General features: G+C 40.7%; 1 protein-coding gene and 1 pseudogene across 2 annotated transcripts in view; both read right to left on the reverse strand.

Moving 5' to 3' along the window:
• L2HGDH (L-2-hydroxyglutarate dehydrogenase) overlaps nucleotides 1–20660 on the reverse strand; it is a 53666-nt gene that overhangs the window by 10511 nt on the left and 22495 nt on the right. The window contains exons 5-9 of one of the 2 annotated variants that reach the window (XM_055537582.1): nucleotides 12916–13078; nucleotides 11657–11691; nucleotides 4014–4181; nucleotides 2609–2766; nucleotides 1371–1502 (exon numbers count right to left, since the gene is read on the reverse strand). In XM_055537582.1, the coding sequence (XP_055393557.1) occupies nucleotides 1371–1502; nucleotides 2609–2766; nucleotides 4014–4181; nucleotides 11657–11691; nucleotides 12916–13078 (656 nt within the window). The remainder of the gene's footprint in view (nucleotides 1–1370; nucleotides 1503–2608; nucleotides 2767–4013; nucleotides 4182–11656; nucleotides 11692–12915; nucleotides 13079–20660) is intronic. The other variant, XM_055537583.1, reaches the window with a different exon arrangement.
• On the reverse strand, nucleotides 6260–7564 carry LOC129620717 (histone PARylation factor 1-like; annotated as a pseudogene).

Below are 20660 nucleotides of genomic sequence, written 5' to 3' on the forward strand. Positions count from 1 at the left end.
GTTCAATTCTACTATATGAAATCCACTGGTCTAAAGAGTTTTCCTCAGACTTCTACAAAAGTGTGGTAATCAAATCTAGGTAGTGAATTCATTCCAACTATTTATGTATAGAATTCACGACACCCATCTGTTGTATTTTCCAAGGAATATTAACAGCAGTAAAAGACACTTGATTTGACCCCTCTATTTTCAGATATAAAACATAACAAGACTGCTAAAAAAGACTACTGAAAACAAAAGCCTTCATTTATAGGTGAGTGAAAGAACATAAAGCCTAGATATTGTTATCCCTTCCATTTCAGAAGGTGAATAGAGGGGTGAGAAAGATAAGAGTAAAAACATTAGCTCGGTTTAATAGTTCTAAGCATTCAAAGAGGCTGGTCTAGGAATGACACATAAGTCAGATTTAGACCAGAACGCTACCCTGAGGGAGACAGCTGACGTGATCATTGCTCTCCTCCTAGATACAGAGCCGAGCTGCTGACATTTTACACCAGGCAAGTCCCACAGCTGTTACTGAGGAGACAGACATGGTGCTCTAGAGATTCATGGAGGGATCGGTTCAGGGAAGAGGGAGCCTTAAAGACCATGGTTGATTAGGCCTAACAAATGGCTGGTTCAGGGAAAAAGGTGAGCACCCTAAAAATACCACCACAAAGGAAATAGGCTTATGTGGTATTTAGGACAAAGTATAGATTAAGTCCAGAAAACCTTTTCTCTTTAAGAGAATAAAAAAATTTTAAATAGTCCTTCCTTTGCCCCACACCCCTGTAGCAAGGACTTAAACTGATTGCTACCATACTATTTCCCACTCCTGTTCTGCAAATAATCCTTGAGTGCAATAGGACCCAAGAAACAGCAAAATAAGTAGAGAGGAAGCAAGGTAAGACAGCAGGTATGAGTTATGTTTCTAAAAGGTTTTAAGAATCAATTAAAGTGTAATGTTTTAACATGCTTATTACCTAATTAGGTAACATGCTGATCAATGATCTTGCACAGAACTGAAGTCAGAAGGCTTTGGAATCACAAGTGGCCAGGGAGATTAAAAAACTTTCAGGTGAGACGTTATATTATGAGTGATAGCTAGACACAAGGGTGAAGATGGCATCGTAATATAACTGCAATGGAGAGTTCAGCTTAGTGCTGGTCTCTCTAGACAATCATAAACGGACCTAGTTCAAGGACTAAGGGGACTGATGCTGCAACACCCAAACTGCAAGGGGAATGAGCAACTTGTTAAGAAAGAGAGATCATGCAAGAATTCAGGGCACACACTAACTGCATGGGTGCTTAGAATCACGAAGTCAGACCCACCTCCCAAGTTCACAGAGGTCATGAATGCATTTACAATCCTTATAGCTTTTCCTTACCTAAGTACATCACTGATAGTAATTTCAGGGATAAACTTTTGAAGGTGCTTCACTGTTGCACTGAGAAAACATGCTTTGTACATTTCATTAACTCCATAGGAGAAATTCTGGAACACCAGTTTAATCAAGCCACTGAAAGCAAAGAAAATAAAATCTTTATGAGAAAGAATTCCTTATTACTGTAAAACATCTCTACAACTATTAGATTCAGGTGGGGGGAAGTGGTGGGGAGGAGGGTAGAACCACAGAAATCTAGGCGAAGTCCAAAACACCACATATTAAAAAGAAAATCAACTTTTGGCCTACGTTAAAAGGAAACTTCATCGAAGGAATACCTTCCAAATTCCAGAAGTAAACACCTTTCAAATTCAAATTCCCAGGGGGTGCTGGTTTCAAACTAGGATTCTATAAAGCCTGCCCAAACCAGGGCTTTCTAATGCAATGTTACTTGCTCTTAAAACACAACTAAAAGGCATTTACAGATTTTTTAATTTGGGTATTAAACGTGTGGGACATTTACCCTACTTCTCTTTAGTCAGCCAGAGGTCAGATACGCTAGTAGTGATTCTCAAGTGAGAATCTGGAGAGCCTGTGCTCATATGTATTTTTACAAGCACACAGCTGGGAAGCCCCACCCTAAACTGGTTTCAGAATCTGTGCAGGGTGAAATGCAAGTAGAGCTCTGAAAGCTTTCTAGTGATTTTGATGATGTGAAACCCTCTAGAGCGCAGCACCGCTAAAAGGACAAAATACTTCAGTGAGTTATTTCTTACCATAGTAAATGATCTGCACTTCATATCAATGTAGCAGTATTGCTAATTTTCCAGAAAAGGAAACAACCTTGCTTATCAGCAGTTTCTCCAGAGGTTTTCAAAATCATGGTGACTAGCCTGAAATGATCTTATCAAAGTAAACCATCTACTGATTTTGAGAGAAACTTTCTTTTTTTCAAACTCAACTAAAGGTTAGCAAAACAAGATTTGGATTGTCAGATGGGGGATCACTCTTGGCTCTTTTTTAACCAAGACATCACCCTGGCTCATCAGAATTTTCTTGAAGTAGTTAAAATGTTATGCTTATTTCACAAAGCTCTTAATTCAGATTAATTTTTTTAAAAAACCAATATACCAATCACAAATATGAAGATTTATCCAAATAAACCTAATATCAAGAAAGAAAAAATTTCCCATATTAAAAGTATAAGCACTTAAAATCACTTTTTAAGGAAATGCAGTTACCTCTTGATGATTATATCCATAATATCTCTGGCACTGAAGTCAAAGGGTCTGTAGCCCTCTCGTTTAAAGGCAAGAATTGCATTGGGCCCTAGCCAAATATTGCCATCCATCCTTGGTGTGAAGTGAACTCCTAGGAAAGGAAATCGGCTATCGGGGACCTACAGATTTAACAGAGCAAACAGAGCCCCATTTCATACTGCATTTTATTATACACACAAACATTGAACTGGTAATAGAAAACACCTTCTTCCCATGCATTTACTTGTGATCTGTGCTCAGATAATACTTTTCTATGTACGTGCTTCTGCCTAGAAATGTCACACAGGAAACCTGATGCCATGACAATGAGGCACACTGTCCCATCTATTCCTCTTTCTGGATAAAGAAAAAAACTGTCCTACTTCAGGTTACTCCCCACTCCTACCATCTCCAACTAGAAACCTACGCAGCTGACAAGTAAAATCAGAGCTGCCAGGAAAAAACCCACCTTCATAACACAGGCTTTTGTCAAGTGGGAATGTAACAGGTTGGAACAGATGATGGAAGTTTTGGCAAGGTCAAAAACACTGAATACCCGAATACTCGTAGTTCAACCCAGTAGGTCCAGACAGAAGAATGAGCTTTTCATTTAAATGCCTATGTCTTCTACACCATGAAACTACAGAGTGGCCACATCCCCTTTCTTGCACTTATAGATAGGTGAACTAAGAAAGAAGGTTGGCATCTGGGCTTGTTATAAGGAAAAGTTCTCTTAGGAATACTCTTTCCAGACAGAGGTGGGAGAATCAGGTTCTTTCCTCCCTGTTCTTCCTGTGGTACACTCAAGCTTTCTAGGACTTGTGAGCAAGTACTGATAATTTAGGGCTTCCCTTGTGGCTCAGCTGGTAAAGAATCTGCCTGCAATGTAGGAGACCTGGGTTCGATCCCTAGGTTGGAAAGATCACCTGGAGAAGGGAAAGGCTACCCACTCCAGTATTCTGGCCTGGAGAAATTCCACGGACTGTATGGGTAGCCACGATATCAAAACAAAGATGTAGGGATTTAACCCAGAGAAACAGGTGGAATGCTTGAACTAAAAAGCCCTTTAAAATAGCTCTTGCGTCTAACTCTGGGAAAAGTTTTTGTTTCATTCCCTTTTGCCACAAGCATCTTGAGAAAGCAGAGGTATCATGGTATGTGTGTGTGCTCAGTCGCTCAGCCGTATCTGATTCTTTGCGACTCTGTGAACTGTTACCCATCAGGCTCCTCTGCCCATGGGATTTTCCTAGCAAGAATACTGGAGCAAGCTGCCATTTCCTCCTCCAGGGGATCATCCCGACTCAGGGATCAAATCTGCGTCTCCTGCGTTGGCAGGTGGATTCCCTACCACTGAGCCATCTGGGAAGCCAGATGTATCATTACCTACCGGATAAATATTTCCTTTTACAAGATAGCGCTTTTCTGGCTTCAAGACCAGGTAATCTCCCCGGAATGGTACAATTCGAGGATTGGGATTGCAGCCACTCAACTCGGAAATACGGTCTGAGTAAAGTCCCGCACATGCCACAACATACTGACATCGGACCTCCTCTCCCTAGGGCAAGAGAAAAGAACAGTGACTTGTGGGAAGCAGAAGGAATAGGTGATAGCAAAGACAGTAAAGGCACAGATATGGATCCTTCATTCATTCATTTACGGCTGCATCGCACAGCTTGCAGGATCTTAGTCCCCTCACCAGGTATTGAACCCAGGCCCCTGCAGTGAAAATGTCCTAACCACTGGACTGCCAGGGAAGTCCCATCTTTTTATTCTTTTTAAAAGATGAGATTAAATACAGGTATCAGCAAAAGAAGTTCTTCAGCATTTAGTTGGAAGGTAGAAACTTAGAGCAATGGCACACAAGAGGATATCACCTTAAATTTTGTACTTTAGAGTTACAGTGGTTGACCTAGCGAGAATACCTAACAAGCCACATACAGACAGCTCTTTTTCACAAAGACCTACCGTGGAACTTCTTCACTACTTATTGCAGAAAGAAGCCACCTTCATTTAGGTGGCTCATTTGGCCTCAACCCATTTGGCCTCCTCTGTATTTCAAATAGCTTCTCCTGTCTTATCTAAGGGTAATTATCCTGTTACTCTCAGGTTGCTTCACACTCAACCCTTGCTCAGTTCCACCTGTAATCTACCCAGCAACCAAGGTCTCCCTTCGGATCAGTATTTACTTTGCAAAGTGAGGCTACTTTTCAAAACTCAGTCATTCAACCCACATTTACTGAGAATGCACACTATGGTCAAGGTTTGCTTTAATGACCAGGAGACTACTAATCTTAGGCTGTGTTTTCTCATAAATTTTATTTGTGATTATCATCTGCATATTTTTTGCTTTACTCTGATAGGGTTAGCCAATTTGTGACTCAATTTCCTAATGATTTCATTTAACCCTAATTCCCTACCATACTCCATTTCTATTGCTTTATTTCTTACAGAGGAAACAACTAATACCTTCTCGCTCCAGGTAATCTCATGTTCCTAGATTTCCTTCCGAGAGGACCTGTTTCTGAAGCCTTAAGGTTCTCATCTGCCCCAGTGTTCTCTTTCTTTCTAGGCTTTACTGATTTATCCTTATCCTATCTCTGTGTTCATCCTATTTTTGCCCAGCTACCAAGATAAGCCTCTTTTCAACAGTTATACAAGCACACTTCGGACAAAAATCAGATGAAACCTCTTTGCAGTTAATTCAAATTAGCTAGATTAAACTCATGAAAGTTTTAAGATCCTTGAAGTCAAAGGACTATGTCAACAAAAATAAAAACGCTTCTTCTAGGTAGGTTAATATCTTTTCTGCTCATCTAGAACTATATACCAGAAGTACAAAAAAATTTTTACATGATATTAATCTACTAGTTACCTACTTGAAAAGTCAGCAATTCTTTTGTTCTTAGAACATAAAATGAAGATAAGCCTTATGATAAACATAAAGATAAAAGAATTCATAGAATGGTACCAGAATGCAATAACTTAGAAGTTCTTTTAAAAACTTGAGGAACGATTTCAAAAGAAAAAAATTATTAAATAATTCAGTAACATTAATTTCACACCCAAAATGGAAATTTTTAATTTACATTGACTTATTAGTTCAACCATAAAAGTCTTTTAAAAAATAAACTATGCATCATTATTGCTATTTCATAAGCTTCCCCGGTGGCTCAGACAGTAAAGAATCTTCCTGCAGTGCAGGAGACCAAGGTTTGATCCCTGGAGAAGGAAATAGCAACCCACTCTAGTATTCTTGCCTGGAGAATTCCATGGACAGAGGAGCCTGGGGGCTAAATCCACGGGGTGGCAAAGAGTCAGATGCAACGGAGCAACTAACACTTTCACACATTCAAGTGAAACAGACCTTTCCCCCATGTTCAACCTATAAATCTTTAGTTTGCAATTCCTCTCCTCAAAAGTTTATTTTAAAAATTCATTTTTTTAGCTTGTCATAAATGCATAGATATTCAGCTTGATAAGCTGACTCAAATTTTTGTATTTTATAATTTTAAAATATATTAAAATTATATTTAAAATCTTAAGTTATATTATTTAGTTATACTAGAGGAAAATGCCAAAATAAAAGTAACAACTATAGAAGCTGAATGAAATACATATCCCCTGGTTTCCCACAGGCCCTTGTGTATCTTGGATCACATGATGCCACACTTTGGTGAAAATGTTCCTTAGGGCAAGGGCGGAAACAGACTTTTAATCCTTCTTTTTTTTAGCTTTATAAAAGTTTTAAGTAAATGTTTCCATCAGTTCATTTTATGTACTTCTTGAAAACAAAATTCACAGGTTTAACATTAATGCTTTAAAATATTGTACAAGAAAGCCAATTCTCACTCATGCAACAAGTTGGTCTGTGTTCTCTTTACTCCTGTTTGCCAGACAATCTTCAATAATTTCTGCAAAGAGACCTCTCGTCTGCAAGAGGTGAAAGCTGGCTAGAAGCTTTATGAAAACAGTCTGAACCATAACATGGGAAGTCCATCCCACTTACGCTTCATTCTATAATCACATTTATCACTAGCAAACTGCACAAAGGTCATCATTTCTTGAATGAGAGCCAAAGCTTTTAGTCTCTCTTCATTACTTGGTGCTTCAACAATTGTCTTGCAAATTCCCTTGAAGCTGGCATCCGTTTCAGGGAGCTCACCATACCCAGCATCATTTTCCTCTACTGAGACAACCAAGCCTGCCTCATGAAAAGTCTTTGTCATGACTTTCTTATCTTTATATTTCATCTTCATGGTTCTCTGTTCCAAAGAGTAAACCCAGTGCTCTGGCTGCTTCTGTGCATTTTTCATCTATGTTTTTCATGAGACCAGTTTTCTTCTTATCTGTTTTTTAATAAAAAAAATCTGATGGCAGCAAACACGTTATCTCCATTTTGATCAATTATACAATTTTTCTTTGCTCCATCTATACCAACATATACAGGAGGTTGGTTCATCAGGAGACTCCCTGAAATACCCCACGTGGAAATGAATTTTATTATCTGCAGAAATAATGGTCTGGAACTCAAGAAGGCCACAGTAAAATCTCCAGTGAAGGTTAAAATCAGCCTTGCTGATATTTTTGTTCATTTTATGTTTCATAAAGACCCACTGATCGAAGTTCAAAGTTTGCAGAAAAGGGAATCGGCTGACTTCTCAGGATCAAGTCCTTCATAGAAATTCCAGAAGTGATAGAAATCTCCAGACAGAGAATGCCTATAATGATTTTCTATACTTATTTTCTTTTTAATATCTCTTTTCTAAAGTCACTGGAGACCTCAGTTTTCAGGATTTACTCCCCACCAGGCCTGCACTTCCCACCACTGCTGACCATTCTGCTTCTTAATCCTTTTTTGAATGGACACCTTGGCTGTTCTGCCACTTGGGCCACACGATCCAGCAGCTCTGACAGTAATTCAAGTTTGTGGCTGATCATGATGTTTTAAGGAGACTTTTGTAGGTCCCTATAGGAAGAATCACAGCACAGAACTTTAGGATTTTGGAGGAAAGTTACACCATCTTCTGCAGGTAATTAGCCTCCTTTTGAGAAAGGGCTTCTGCCTTTGATCCAACACTTGACCACAGGTCACCAAGTTACCATTTGAATTACCCATTATGAACTGGGTATTGTCTTACTCACCAGGCCACAAAACTGGGTGTGTACGCAGCACTCTGTCATCAAGAGGAAGTGGTAATATACAAGATCAGAGATGTATAGGTCCTGCAGGCACACATAAGTTGTGGAGGCAAGTGGCTCAAATGCCCATGACCTCCACCGCTAAATCATCTCCTCCCTCTGGACCTGCTCCCTCGGCCCCATGGAAAGTGATCAGCTGGCCAAGGAAGAAAAAAATACAGGCCAGGTTGACAAATGGTTCTGCACAACATTCTGACATCACTTGAAAAGAACAGCTACAACACCAGCGCCCCACTTGGGAGTGGCCCTGAAGGTCTGTAGTAAAGGGCAATCTTCCCAAGGGGGCAGAACACAGAATGCCATACCTGGTTATTTATCCTAGAAGTATGGATCTATACTGTTTCATGTGCAATGACTATTTGCTGGATGGTCAGAAAAAGGAGCTCTGGAGAAAAGGTATGTGAATGGATCTCTCAAAACAGGTTCGGATAAAAAAGACATCTGAGTTCTCTATGAATGCTCACTGAAGAGTGATCATGGAAGAGGAAAATTTTAATAATCAGTGGACAAGATGACCTGCCCTGTGGATGTGAGCTAGCCTCTGTCCCCAGGTACCCCGTCCACACCCAATGGCTTCATGAACTAAATGGTTATGGCAGCAAGGAGGTAATGCATGGGTTTAGCAACATGGACTTACTCACCAAGGCTGATCTATTTACAGCCACAGGTGAATACTCAATCGGCCAACAGCAGAGATCAACATAGCCACTGACATGGTCCCTGGACCACTTCAATCAAAAACCAAAGGCAGCACTTAGTCCTCACTGGAGCAGACACTTGCTCTGGATACAAATTCATCTTCTACACCTGCAATGCTTCTGTGGAAACCGCCATCTGTGAACTTACAGGATGCTTTATTCACTATTAACGGTATTTTACTCAAAAGCATTACTTCTGATTAGTGAGCTTATTTTCCAGGAAATGAAGCATAACAATAGGTTCATGCTTGTAGAATGCACTAATTTTACCATTTACCCCACAAACCTGAAGCTACTGGGTGACAAAAAGTAGAATGAGCTTTTGAAGATCCAGTAACAGCACTAGCTGGCTGGCACACCCATAGGCTTGGGGCAATGTCTTCCAGGATTCTCTACATGCTCTAAACGAGTGACTAATACATGGTGTTGTTTCTTCCACAGCCAGGATTCACAGGTCTGGAAATCAAGGGGTAGAAAATGGGAGTAGCTCCTTACTATTATAATAAACTGCTTATGAAATGTTTGCTTCCCAGCCCTACAATTTTTGGCTCTGATGGTCTAGAAGTCTTGGTTTCCAAGGGAAAAATGCTTCCATTAGAAAATAAGCAATGGTTCCATTAAGTCAGAAATTGATACTGTCATACCTGGTCACTTTGGGCTCCTCCTGGCAGTGAATCAACAGGCAGAAGGAATTACTGTTCTGGGTGGGATAACTGATTCTCTCAAGAAAACACTGAGTTGCTACCACATAGAGGGCTCAGAGATGATAAAGAGAAGTATGTCTGGAATGTAGCTCCCCTGGGATTTGTTTTAGTTTCCCCATGTGCTATTATAAAAGTTAATGGAACCCAAAAATGGAACCCACAACCCAAAACAAGCAGGGCTGCTAAGCGCACAGACACTTTAGGAATGGAAGTTTGAGTTATCCCAGCAAACTAGGAACCATTACCAGCTGAGATCCTTGCCAAGGGCAAAGGGACTATGGAATGAGTAGTGGAAGAAGGAAATTATAAATATCAGCTATGACCACATGACTGGTGACAGAAATGAGTGTAGTAGCCAGGGGTATTTCTTTCTTATTCTAAAATAAACATAATTGCCTATAAATTACTCAACACTTTCTTTACCCTCATTGTTACTAGAGTGAACTGTGTCCTCCTTAATGCCCAATGAGACTGTATTTGGAGATAGGAACTTTAAGGAGAGAATTAAGATTAAATAAGGTCTGTAAAGTGGAACCCTAATCTCATAGGACTGGTGTTCTTATAGGGGAAAGAGACTGCTCTCTCCCACTCTCTCTCTGCACGTGTGCAGGCACAGAGAAAAGGCCACTTAAGGACAAAGGCAGCCAGCCACAGGCCGAGGAGAGATCACACCAGAAGCCAACTCTGATGGCACCCGGACCTAGATTTCTAGCCTGTAGGGATGTGGAAAAATAAATTCCTGCTGCTTAAGCCACTCAGTGTCTAGTAATATGTTATAGAAGCCCTAGACAACTAGCACACCCATTTCTGCCACTTCCCATCATCTAACATGGGGTTTTTCAACTTCAGCATTATTGACATGTGGGACCAGATGCCTCTCTGTCGTGGGGACCTGTCTCTCACACTGTAGAATGCTTAGCAGATTCCCTGGCCTCTACCCACTAAATGCCAGTAGCATTGCCCCACCTCCTCCGCTTCTACTAGGTGTGATGAGAAAAATGTTTCCAGACGTTGCCACACATCTTCTAGGAAGAAAAATTACTTCCAGGTGAGACTTAAGATGCTTAAATAGTGGTTAACCTTTTATCTCAGGATTTATATTGCAGGATCTCAAAGTGGGAGAGTGACTCAGATAGAAAAGAAATGAACATTCACAATCAATGAAAGTAGACTTTGTATCCTTTTTGGAGAGAAGGCTTGTCTTCAGGTGTATGAAAGATAGTTGCACCTTGTGGATGGAAGCATAATTGTTCTACTCTATTTCATAAATGTAGTTATAAGGGGTGTGAGTGGATGCCAAGTGGGAAAGGGAGGGACTGCAGGGGATTTACGGTATCACTTGGGTTATGCTGGGATTGATGCTTCCTTACATGCTTCTAACTTAAAGCTGACCAAACAGCAAGTGCATATGATCCGGGAGGCAGAGGTACAGCAGCAACCACACTATTCTCTGAAGGTCACCTCTGGCCCAAACACCCACTGCCAAGTATTGATACATTACAGCTCCACCTTCAGCTCACCTCCTGACTACCCATCCTACTGGCCAAGCACAAAGGCACCCACTACTTGGGTGTAGACAAAGCTTCCTGCTCGCATTCCGACTTTAGCAGCTGGATACACTTGGCTTCTTAGAAACTGGCTGGAGATACCTCCTGATCTACCAACTCCCCTTCTGAATTTTCACCTCCCTAAATACTTTCAAAACTGTGTAAGTCCTAATTCCTACAATATACTCATCGATGACTCTACTCTCCTGACTGACTGAACTCTGATCGTTCGGTGAACAAACAGCTAATGCAATACTTCTATGCTATTCAATAATTCTTGTTTTAGACTATGAGAAGCTGAAGAAAAGCAGCCTATCTCTCCCTGCACAGCCTGCTCCCTGTCCCCAAAGTCTTATAATTAGTAGAGAGTTAATAATAAGTCATGTAGATAAGTAGGCAGAAACGATAAAACATCTATCAGTTTTCATTACCCCAAGTGCTTATAAATCCTATCCTTTGCTGGCACAATCACTTGAGGAAGACATTCCCAAGTTGAAACCTTTCTTAGAATGAAAGTTGTTACATTGTTCCCAAAGGATTTTTCTCAGAATAACTTTTACAGTAGGCAAATTTCATTCAATGACGTAAAATACAGCACTGTGGTTTAATTCAACTTTTTAAGGAAGAAGATGACAGTAGATAAAGTAGACGAAAGTAGTTTACTTAAGAATCTTGGGACTTCCCTGGTGAACCAGTGGTTAAGACTCTGTGCTTCCAATGCAAGGGGCTCAGTTTAGACCCTTGCTGGTAGAACTAGATCCCACATACCACACTAACGATCCCAAGAGCCTGCAAGCCGCAACTACAAGATCCTGCGTGACACAACTAAGACCTGGCACGGCCAAACACATCAATAAAGATTTTTTTAAAAAGAATCTTTACCTTTGTATTCCTTATAACAATTGGATATTTCATCCCTGAAAAAAAAATTAGTGAAAAATTTATTTTTAGCAAAAGAAGGCCTACATTAAATGAAATATTATTCTAGTCATAAATTTCAAGGATTGTCTCCATCATAACCATGACTGGCTCCTACTTTTCATTCTAAAGTTTTCTTTTTACCAAGTAAACGAGATTAAACTAGTTAATATTCGACAATATATAAAACTCTGGCATGTTTTTTTAGCATATTTTATTTTAATTCATTTAATCTGTAAACCATTCCGCACCTCAGCTCCAACACTAGAAGGCACAGCTTTTCTGTGAACCACAATCCTAGAAAACATGCTATAAAATGGACCATCACGAATCAGTATGTATTTTTCCATTGGAAGAATGCTATGACACTCATCATTCAAGTGTTATCTGGATCCTTACAGATTCTAGGTTGTATAGACAAGCAAGAGTTATTACAACACAAAATTTCCAATCATAAACTATTTCTAAAATTTGTTCCCAATCAGATACATGTGATCTTAAAGACCTATAATGCATATGGATAGCAGGTAAAGAATATGATTTACTTACTTACATCATAAATTTGATTGATTATGCTACCTACCTAACAATCTCAATTATTTAACAATTTTGCTCATCATCTTAGAATTTAGAAGAACACTGGGAAAATGATTGCTTCAGATAGCCCAGATCTCCTTAAAGGCCTGTCAAGAAAGAATGAACCAAGCACTACTTCTTTTTCCCTTCAAATTTCCAAACAACAAATTTAAGGCTTAACAACTAATTCATTTGGTTTAAAAAAAAAATCTGTGCCCCCAAAGCAAAACAAAAGAAACTCTAAGTACAGGCTACAGTGGGGAAACTGCAGGTGGGGGCTTCAGAATGGCTGAGTCATGTCCTATCCCCAGACAGTCTGATTCAGTAAGACTGCTGCTGCTGCTAAGTTGCTTCAGTAGTGTCCGACTCTATGTGACCCCATAGACGGCAGCCCACCAGGCTCCCCTGTCCCTGGGAGGATGCTAAAATCTGTATTTTTAACAAGCATCCCCAGGGGATTCTGAGTCTAACCTATTGGATAGGAAAGTCTTTGGGAGCTAATTTCGCTTCTGCACCTGCCTCCAGCTCTGTGCCCTACTGTAGCTACCTCCTGGAGACCCTCATGTCATGCTACCCTACACAGAAACAGTCCCAAATTTCTTTAAAGTCAATTCAAGTATTCAACAGAAAAGATACAGACAGCTTACCATCTTTACTTCTTGAAGGACTTTCTCTAGCCATTTCAATATCTTCTACTTCAAAATTGGCCAAAACAGAGCCACCTGCTTCTTGGAAATCCTTGGCAAATGACAAAGCCACCTGCCGATAGTCCACGATGCCAGTATAGGGACAATCAATAGCCATTAGACCCTGGGACAGAATTGTGAAAGAACCAAGACAATATAATTAAAAACTGCTGAGGGCAGGCTCTCCAATGAGGCTTCCCTGGTGGCTCAGTGGTAAAGAATCCACCTGCCAATGCAGAAGACTCAGGCTTGATCCCTGGGTCGGGAAGATCCCCTAGAGGAGGGCATGGCAACCCACTTTAGTATTCTTGCCTGGGAAATCCCATGGACAGAGAAGCCTGGCAGGCTAGTCCATGGGGTCTAAGAGTTGAACATGACTTAGCAACTAAACAACAGATTGTCCAATAAATTTGACCTTTGGCTGAATTTTTTTTACTGTTTATACTGATGGATAACTCACAATTAGCCTTTCCTGGCAAACATCTGATAGTCTTAAAGAAAAATAAAATAAAAGTTTTCTCAATTCAGTGCCTAAATTTGATACTGAATACGTATACAAATTGTCTAACAGATAATAGAAATAATACGAGCTAAAAGAAAACCTCTATAATCTGGAAATAATTCTCTTCCTTAGAGGAATTAATTTTTCCAGGCTCTTCCAGCTGCTACAATGAGTCTTTCAGTTTTATTTGGCCTAGAGGAGCTATCCCACGTTGAAGGTCAGGAAGGGTGGCGGTGAGGAGATACCCCTCATCCAAGGTAAGGAGCAGTGGCTGCACTTTGCTGGAGCAGCTGTGAAGAGACACCCCACGCCCAAGTAAGAGAAACCCAAGTAAGACGGTAGGTGTTGCAAGAGGGCATCAGAGGGCAAACACACTGAAACCATACTCACAGAAAACTAGTCAATCTAATCACACTAGGACCACAGCCTTGTCTAACTCAATGAAACTAAGCCATGCCTGTGAGACAACCCAAGATAGGTGAGTCATGGTGGAGATCTGACAGAATGTGGTCCACTGGAGAAGGGAATGGCAAACCACTTCAGTATTCTTGCCTTGAGAACCCCATGAACAGTATGAAAAGGCAAAATGATAGGATACTGAAAGAGAAACTCCCCAGGTCCGTAGGTGCCCAATATGCTACTGGAGATCAGTGGAGAAATAACTCCAGAAAGAATGAAGGGATGGAGCCAAAGCAAAAACAATACCCAGATGTGGATGTGACTGGTGATAGAAGCAAGGTCCGATGCTGTAAAGAGCAATATTGCATAGGAACCTGGAATGTCAGGTCCATGAATCAAGGCAATTGGAAGTGGTCAAACAAGAGATGGCAAGAGTGAACGTCGACATTCTAGGAATCAGCGAACTGAAATGGACTGGAATGGGTGAATTTAACTCAGATGACCATTATATCTACTACTGCGGGCAGGAATCCCTTAGAAGAAATGGAGTGGCCATCATGGTCAACAAAAGAGTCCGAAATGCAGTACTTGGATGCAATCTCAAAAACGACAGAATGATCTCTGTTCGTTTCCAAGGCAAACCATTTAATATCACAGTAATCCAAGTCTATGCCCCAACCAGTAACGCTGAAGAAGCTGAAGGTGAATGGTTCTATGAAGACCTACAAGACCTTTTAGAACTAACACCCAAAAAAGATGTCCTTTTCATTATAGGGGACGGGAATGCAAAAGTAGGAAGTCGAGAAACACCTGGAGTAACAGGCAAATTTGGCCTTGGAAAATGGAATGAAGCAGGGCAAAGACTAATAGAGTTTTGCCAAGAAAATGTACTGGTCATAACAAACACCCTCTTCCAACAACACAAGAGAAGACTCTATACATGGACATCACCAGATGGTCAACACAGAAATCAGACTGATTATATTCTTAGCAGCCAAAGATGGAGAAGCTCTATACAGTCAGCAAAAACAAGACCAGGAGCTGACTGTGGCTCAGACCATGAACTCCTTATTGCCAAATTCAGACTTAAATTGAAGAAAGTAGGGAAAACCACTGGAACATTCAGGTATGACCTAAATCAAATCCCTTATGATTATACAGTGGAAGTGAGAAATAGATTTAAGGGCCTGGATCTGATAGAGTGCCTGATGAACTATGGAATGAGGTTCGTGATACTGTACAGGAGACAGGGATCAAGACCATCCCCATGGAAAAGAAATGCAAAAAAGCAAAATGGCTGTCTGGGGAGGCCTTACAAATAGCTGTGAAAAGAAGAGAAGCAAAAAGCAAAGGAGAAAAGGAAAGATATAAACATATGAATGCAGAGTTCCAAAGAATAGCAAGAAGAGATAAGAAAGCCTTCTTCAGCAATCAATGCAAAGAAATAGAGGAAAACAACAGAATGGGAAAGACTAGGGATCTCTTCCAGAGAAGGCAATGGCATCCCACTCCAGTACTCTTGCCTGGAAAATCCATGGATAGAGGAGCCTGGTAGGCTGCAGTCCATGGGGTCGCTAAGAGTCGGGAACAACTGAGCGACTTCACTTTCACTTTTCACTTTCATGCATTGGAGAAGGAAATGGCAACCCACTCCAGTGTTCTTGCCTGGAGAATCCCAGGGACGGGGAAGCCTGGTGGGCTGCCGTCTATGGGATCACACAGAGTTGGACACGACTGAAGCGACTTAGCAGGGATCTCTTCAAGAAAATCAGAGATACCAAAGGAACATTTCATGCAAAGATGGGCTCGATAAAGGACAGAAATGGTATGGACCTAACAGAAGCAGAAGATATTAAGAAGAGATGGCAAGAATACACAGAAGAACTGTACAAAAAACATCTTCACGACCCAGATAATCATGATGGTGTGATCACTGACCTCGAGCCAGACATCCTGGAATGTGAAGTAAAGTGGGCCTTAGAAAGCATCATTACGAACAAAGCTAGTGGAGGTGATGGAATTCCAGTTGAGCTATTCCAAATTCTGAAAGATGATGCTGTGAAAGTGCTGCACTCAATATGCCAGCAAATTTGGAAAACTCAGCAGTGGCCACAGGACTGGAAAAGGTCAGTTTTTATTCCAATCCTAAAGAAAGGCAATGCCAAAGATTGCTCAAACTACTGCACAATTGCACTCATCTCACACACTAGTAAAGTAATGCTCAAAATTCTCCAAGCCAGGCTTCAGCAATATGTGAACCGTGAACTTCCTGATGTTCAAGCTGGTTTTAGAAAAGGCAGAGGAACCAGAGATCAAATTGCCAACATCCTCTGGATCATGGAAAAAGCAAGAGAGTTCCAGAAAAGCATCTATTTCTGCTCTATTGACTATGCCAAAGCCTTTGATTGTGTGGATCACAATCAACTGTGGAAAATTCTGAAAGATATGGGAATACCAGACCACCTGATCTGCCTCTTGAGAAATCTGTATGCAGGTCAGGAAGCAACAGAACTGGACATGGAACAACAGACTGGTTCAAAATAGGAAAAGGAGTTCGTCAAGGCTGTATATTGTCACCCTGTTTATTTAACTTATATGCAGAGTACATCATGAGAAACGCTGGACTGGAAGAAACACAAGCTGGAATCAAGATTGCTGGGAGAAATATCAATAACCTCAGATATGCAGATGACACTACCCTTATGGCAGAAAGTGAAGAGGAACTAAAAAGCCTCTTGATGAAAGTGAAAGAGGAGAGTGAAAAAGTTGGCTTAAAGCTCAACATTCAGAAAACGAAGATCATGGCATCCGGTCCCACCACTTCATGGGAAATAGATGGGGAAACAGTGGAAACAGTGTCAGACTTTATTTTTGGGGGCTCCAAAATCACTGCAGATGGTGACTGCAGCCATGAAATTAAAAGATGCTTACTCCTCGGAAGGAAAGTTATGACCAACCTAGATAGCATATTCAAAAGCAGAGACATTACTTTGCCAACAAAGGTCCGTCTAGTCAAGGCTATGGTTTTTCCTGCGGTCATGTATGGATGTGAGTTGGATGTGAAGAAGTATGGATGTGAAGAAGGCTGAGCACCAAAGAATTGATGCTTTTGAACTGTGGTGTTGGAGAAGACTCTTGAGAGTCCCTTGGACTGCAAGGAGATCCAACCAGTCCATTCTAAAGGAGGTCAGTCCTGGGTGTTCTTTGGAAGGAATGATGCTAAAGCTGAAACTCAAATACTTTGGCCACCTCATGTGGAGAGTTGACTCATTGGAAAAGACCCTGATAATGGGAGGGATTGGGGGCAGGAGGAGAAGGGGACGACAGAGGATGAGATGGCTGGATGGCATCACTGACTCGATGGACGTGAATCTGGGTGAACTCCAGGAGTTGGTGATGGACAGGGAGGCCTGGCGTGCTGCGATTCATGGGGTCGCAAAGAGTCGGACACAACTGAGCGACTGATCTGATCTGATCTGAACCATATCTGATTCTGAGTCAGATTCTGTATCACCAATTTCTTTATATAAACTGCACTACGGTTTTCCCAGTAGTATATTATCTGTCATGCATACTCAGTGAGAGCCCTGAGTTGTTCACAATGTTTTCAGAGTACTGATCTGATTTGCTGCAGAATCTATCTTCAAGACTGCAACTACTGAATGGAGATTTTAGTGGTTAATTCAAACTTTCTCTTCAGGTAATATGGAGAAATTAATAGCCTGGGTATTTAATTGCTATGTTGGAGTGTGTGTGTATGTGTGTATGTCAGTTGCCACTCAAAACATGTTTAAACTCTATACATGAATGATCTACAACCATACATATTTAATTTTTCAGAATAAGTGTTCAATGTGCATAGGCCTTTTCTAATTGTGAAGAAAAGGATATGAGTAGAATTTCACACACCAAATACTGACTACATTTTGGTGAGTGCTTGGAAATGGCACACTTTTCTGTTGCATTATTGTATATAAGAGTGTATCAGTTCTCTCAATCAGTCTCCTCTAAGAGGACAGACTGGTTCCCAGGATAACTAAAGCCCAGAAGTTGAGTGTGACTTAAGTGCTGCCACCCTCCTGGGCAGCACTGCACTGCTGTTCCAGTTTTAAAATGACATCCGATAATATTAAATATCTCATCTGTAGTCACTGCTCCACCCCAGCCCAGTGCGTTTACCTGTCTGGCCTTTAAAAGCTTTTGATTTTGCCACTCGACCCTGACCAATGTTTCCAAATGGCCAGATGGCACTAAAAGTGAAGGCTCACAATCTCAGGCTCTTTTCACAAGCTGAACCTAACATGTGGCAAAATTCATCATTCTCCTGACAGTCTTGCTTCCAGAATTTGAGAGCATTTGCCAAGAATAGGAAATCATTCCTTCTGTTTCTAGACACACGTAAGATTTTACACTAGAACTTCTACTGCCTGAAATTCCTAAATTCACAGGTCCAATAAGTAGAATTCAACTCCAACCTACAAATAGTATCTGGGATACAACAACCTTGGAAGCTAATTTAAGATAATACTAAGAGTTTAGTCACAAAAACTTTTTACATAGCATAGAACTATGTGATAAGTATGATAACAGAGGGGTAAAATAACGTGTGTACAAGTGCTTCGTGTCAATCTTTTTTTATCATCCCAAATATCCTCCTTATTCATCTTCTACTCCTCTAATCCAGCACATGCCTGACACACACAGAAGGCACTCAAATACTGACTGAATGAATTTTTGAGGGCTGTCTTTAAACATATACCAAATTTTACCCTTCCTAACAGGTTTCCTTCTTCCTTCCCTTTCTGGTCTTGGCTCTGACCCTCCTCATGAGATGTTGGTGTGCCTTGCCTGAATGTGGATGAGAGGGAAGGTGGAACAAATCACTGCTGCCAAGCTGTTGACACTCTGGCCTGGGGTGGGATTAGGGGACAGGCTGGCTGTCTGCCGGCCAGCAGACTGCACGTGCGCTGACCAGGTCACCAGGTCAGAGCTTAAAATCTGATATTGTAGCAGGTCAGGTGGTTGGAAAAGAACCAGGCAAGTGGGTCAGGGAAAGCTAAGAGTTGGAAGTCAGTCAGGAGGCTAGAGGAATATGTGATTGACCAATAGCGTTAAAGTAAGGCAGTTGGCTCAGCACACCTAAGGTCAGAGGAAGCAGTCAGGATAGAGAGGCACAGAGAGCACTGTCAAGAGCCATTCTTCCAAGTTTACAGACGCAGTTTCAAAGTTTCTCAGATACTCCCACTAGGGGCACTTCATTTTCTTCTTAAAGAGACCTGATACAAGAAACCTTTTCAGAGTTCCCCTGACAAACTGTTTCTTTCTGGAGGGCCTGGAAGAAAGAGAAGAGACCCTATACCATGGAAATTCTGCTACCCAATCCTGGTAGTGGTCGTGAATTTGGGGGAAAAGGGAGAAATTTACTCAAGACACCTTTATGAAAAACCGAAGTATACTTTCCACTATATATTGTCACCCCTAAAAATTCTAGACATTGATAACCATAATGCGGCCTTCTATAAAGTAGATCACTACTGCAGAGGCTTCAGGGAAGGGTAACATACACCTCTCTTAGAAGTTACACTACTTATTTATCTTTCAAGCAGGGGGCTCACCTCTGAGAAGACTTTTCTAAACTCTTGGATTAAACTAAAAGCTCTCCCTTGCCTTGGTACAAGACAGAGTATCAGTTCTATCATAATACTTATCACTATATTAAAACTATCTTCTGCTACACTCTAACTTCTTTTAGGATCATGACAATGTCTTACCTTCACATCTGCAGTACCCACTGTAGTGCTGGGCACACAGTAAAGAAGAAAATGTTGGTCAAATTAACTTGATTATCTATATATACATACTTCATCTACCCCATTCTGAGAAATGTGAGGATCACATGGTCAGGTGCACAGAACAATACCCAGACTCATCCCCAATCTTTATGATGTACAAAATGCTGTTTTGTTTTGAACAGTAAGGCATGATATAAAGAACCATGGGTCCTTCTTATAAAGAACCATGGGTCCTTCTTTTTCTATTTTTTTTTTTCAATTTCTAAAGTTATCAGACACACAACAGATGACTGTTGTTTCAGTTGACTAGCTGGAATCTTCCAAATTCCCAAGATTTCAGTACCATCATGAAATCAAAAACTTTGTTTCCCAAACTCCAGAGTCAATCTTGTTTTTACATCATGACCAAATCCACAGTGGGGTCAGGGGCTTATATACCTTTTTTTTTTTTACACTAATATTAAAGTCTGAAACAGTTTCTTGATAATATATAAAAACAGAAACACATGTTAAAAATTAGCATGCCTCTCTGGTGGAGGTTATAAATTGTTTTATTCTCAAATGCCAGGTAATACTTGATACAGTCAGTGAGATTCTGACATCTTAGTTTCACAACCAAACACTATCAAAATCACACAAAACAATAAAACAGAAACAGGTTTAGCTGTTTTATAGTCAGGAAGCACTCAATAATTCTTGTAAAGCACTGTATAGATAAGAAATGGGAAGCAAGTTTAATTTCATTTTTTTAGTAGATTTGATTTTTTAGAGCAATTTTAGGTTCACAGGAAAACTGAGCAGAAGGAACAGAGATTTCCCGAATATTAATACTTCTTGCCCCCATATGTGCATAGCTCCCTAATCTCTTGAATACTAATATTTTTTTCCTTTTTAAGTACAGCATTAGTATAAACAACCAGTTCTGCTATAGACTGAATGTCTGTGGGCCTCCAAAATTCATAGACTGAAACCTAATGACCAACATGACAGTATTTGGAGATGGGGCATTTGGG

Source organism: Bubalus kerabau, chromosome 10, assembly GCF_029407905.1.
Source record: "Bubalus kerabau isolate K-KA32 ecotype Philippines breed swamp buffalo chromosome 10, PCC_UOA_SB_1v2, whole genome shotgun sequence".
Lineage (NCBI taxonomy): Eukaryota > Metazoa > Chordata > Mammalia > Artiodactyla > Bovidae > Bubalus > Bubalus kerabau.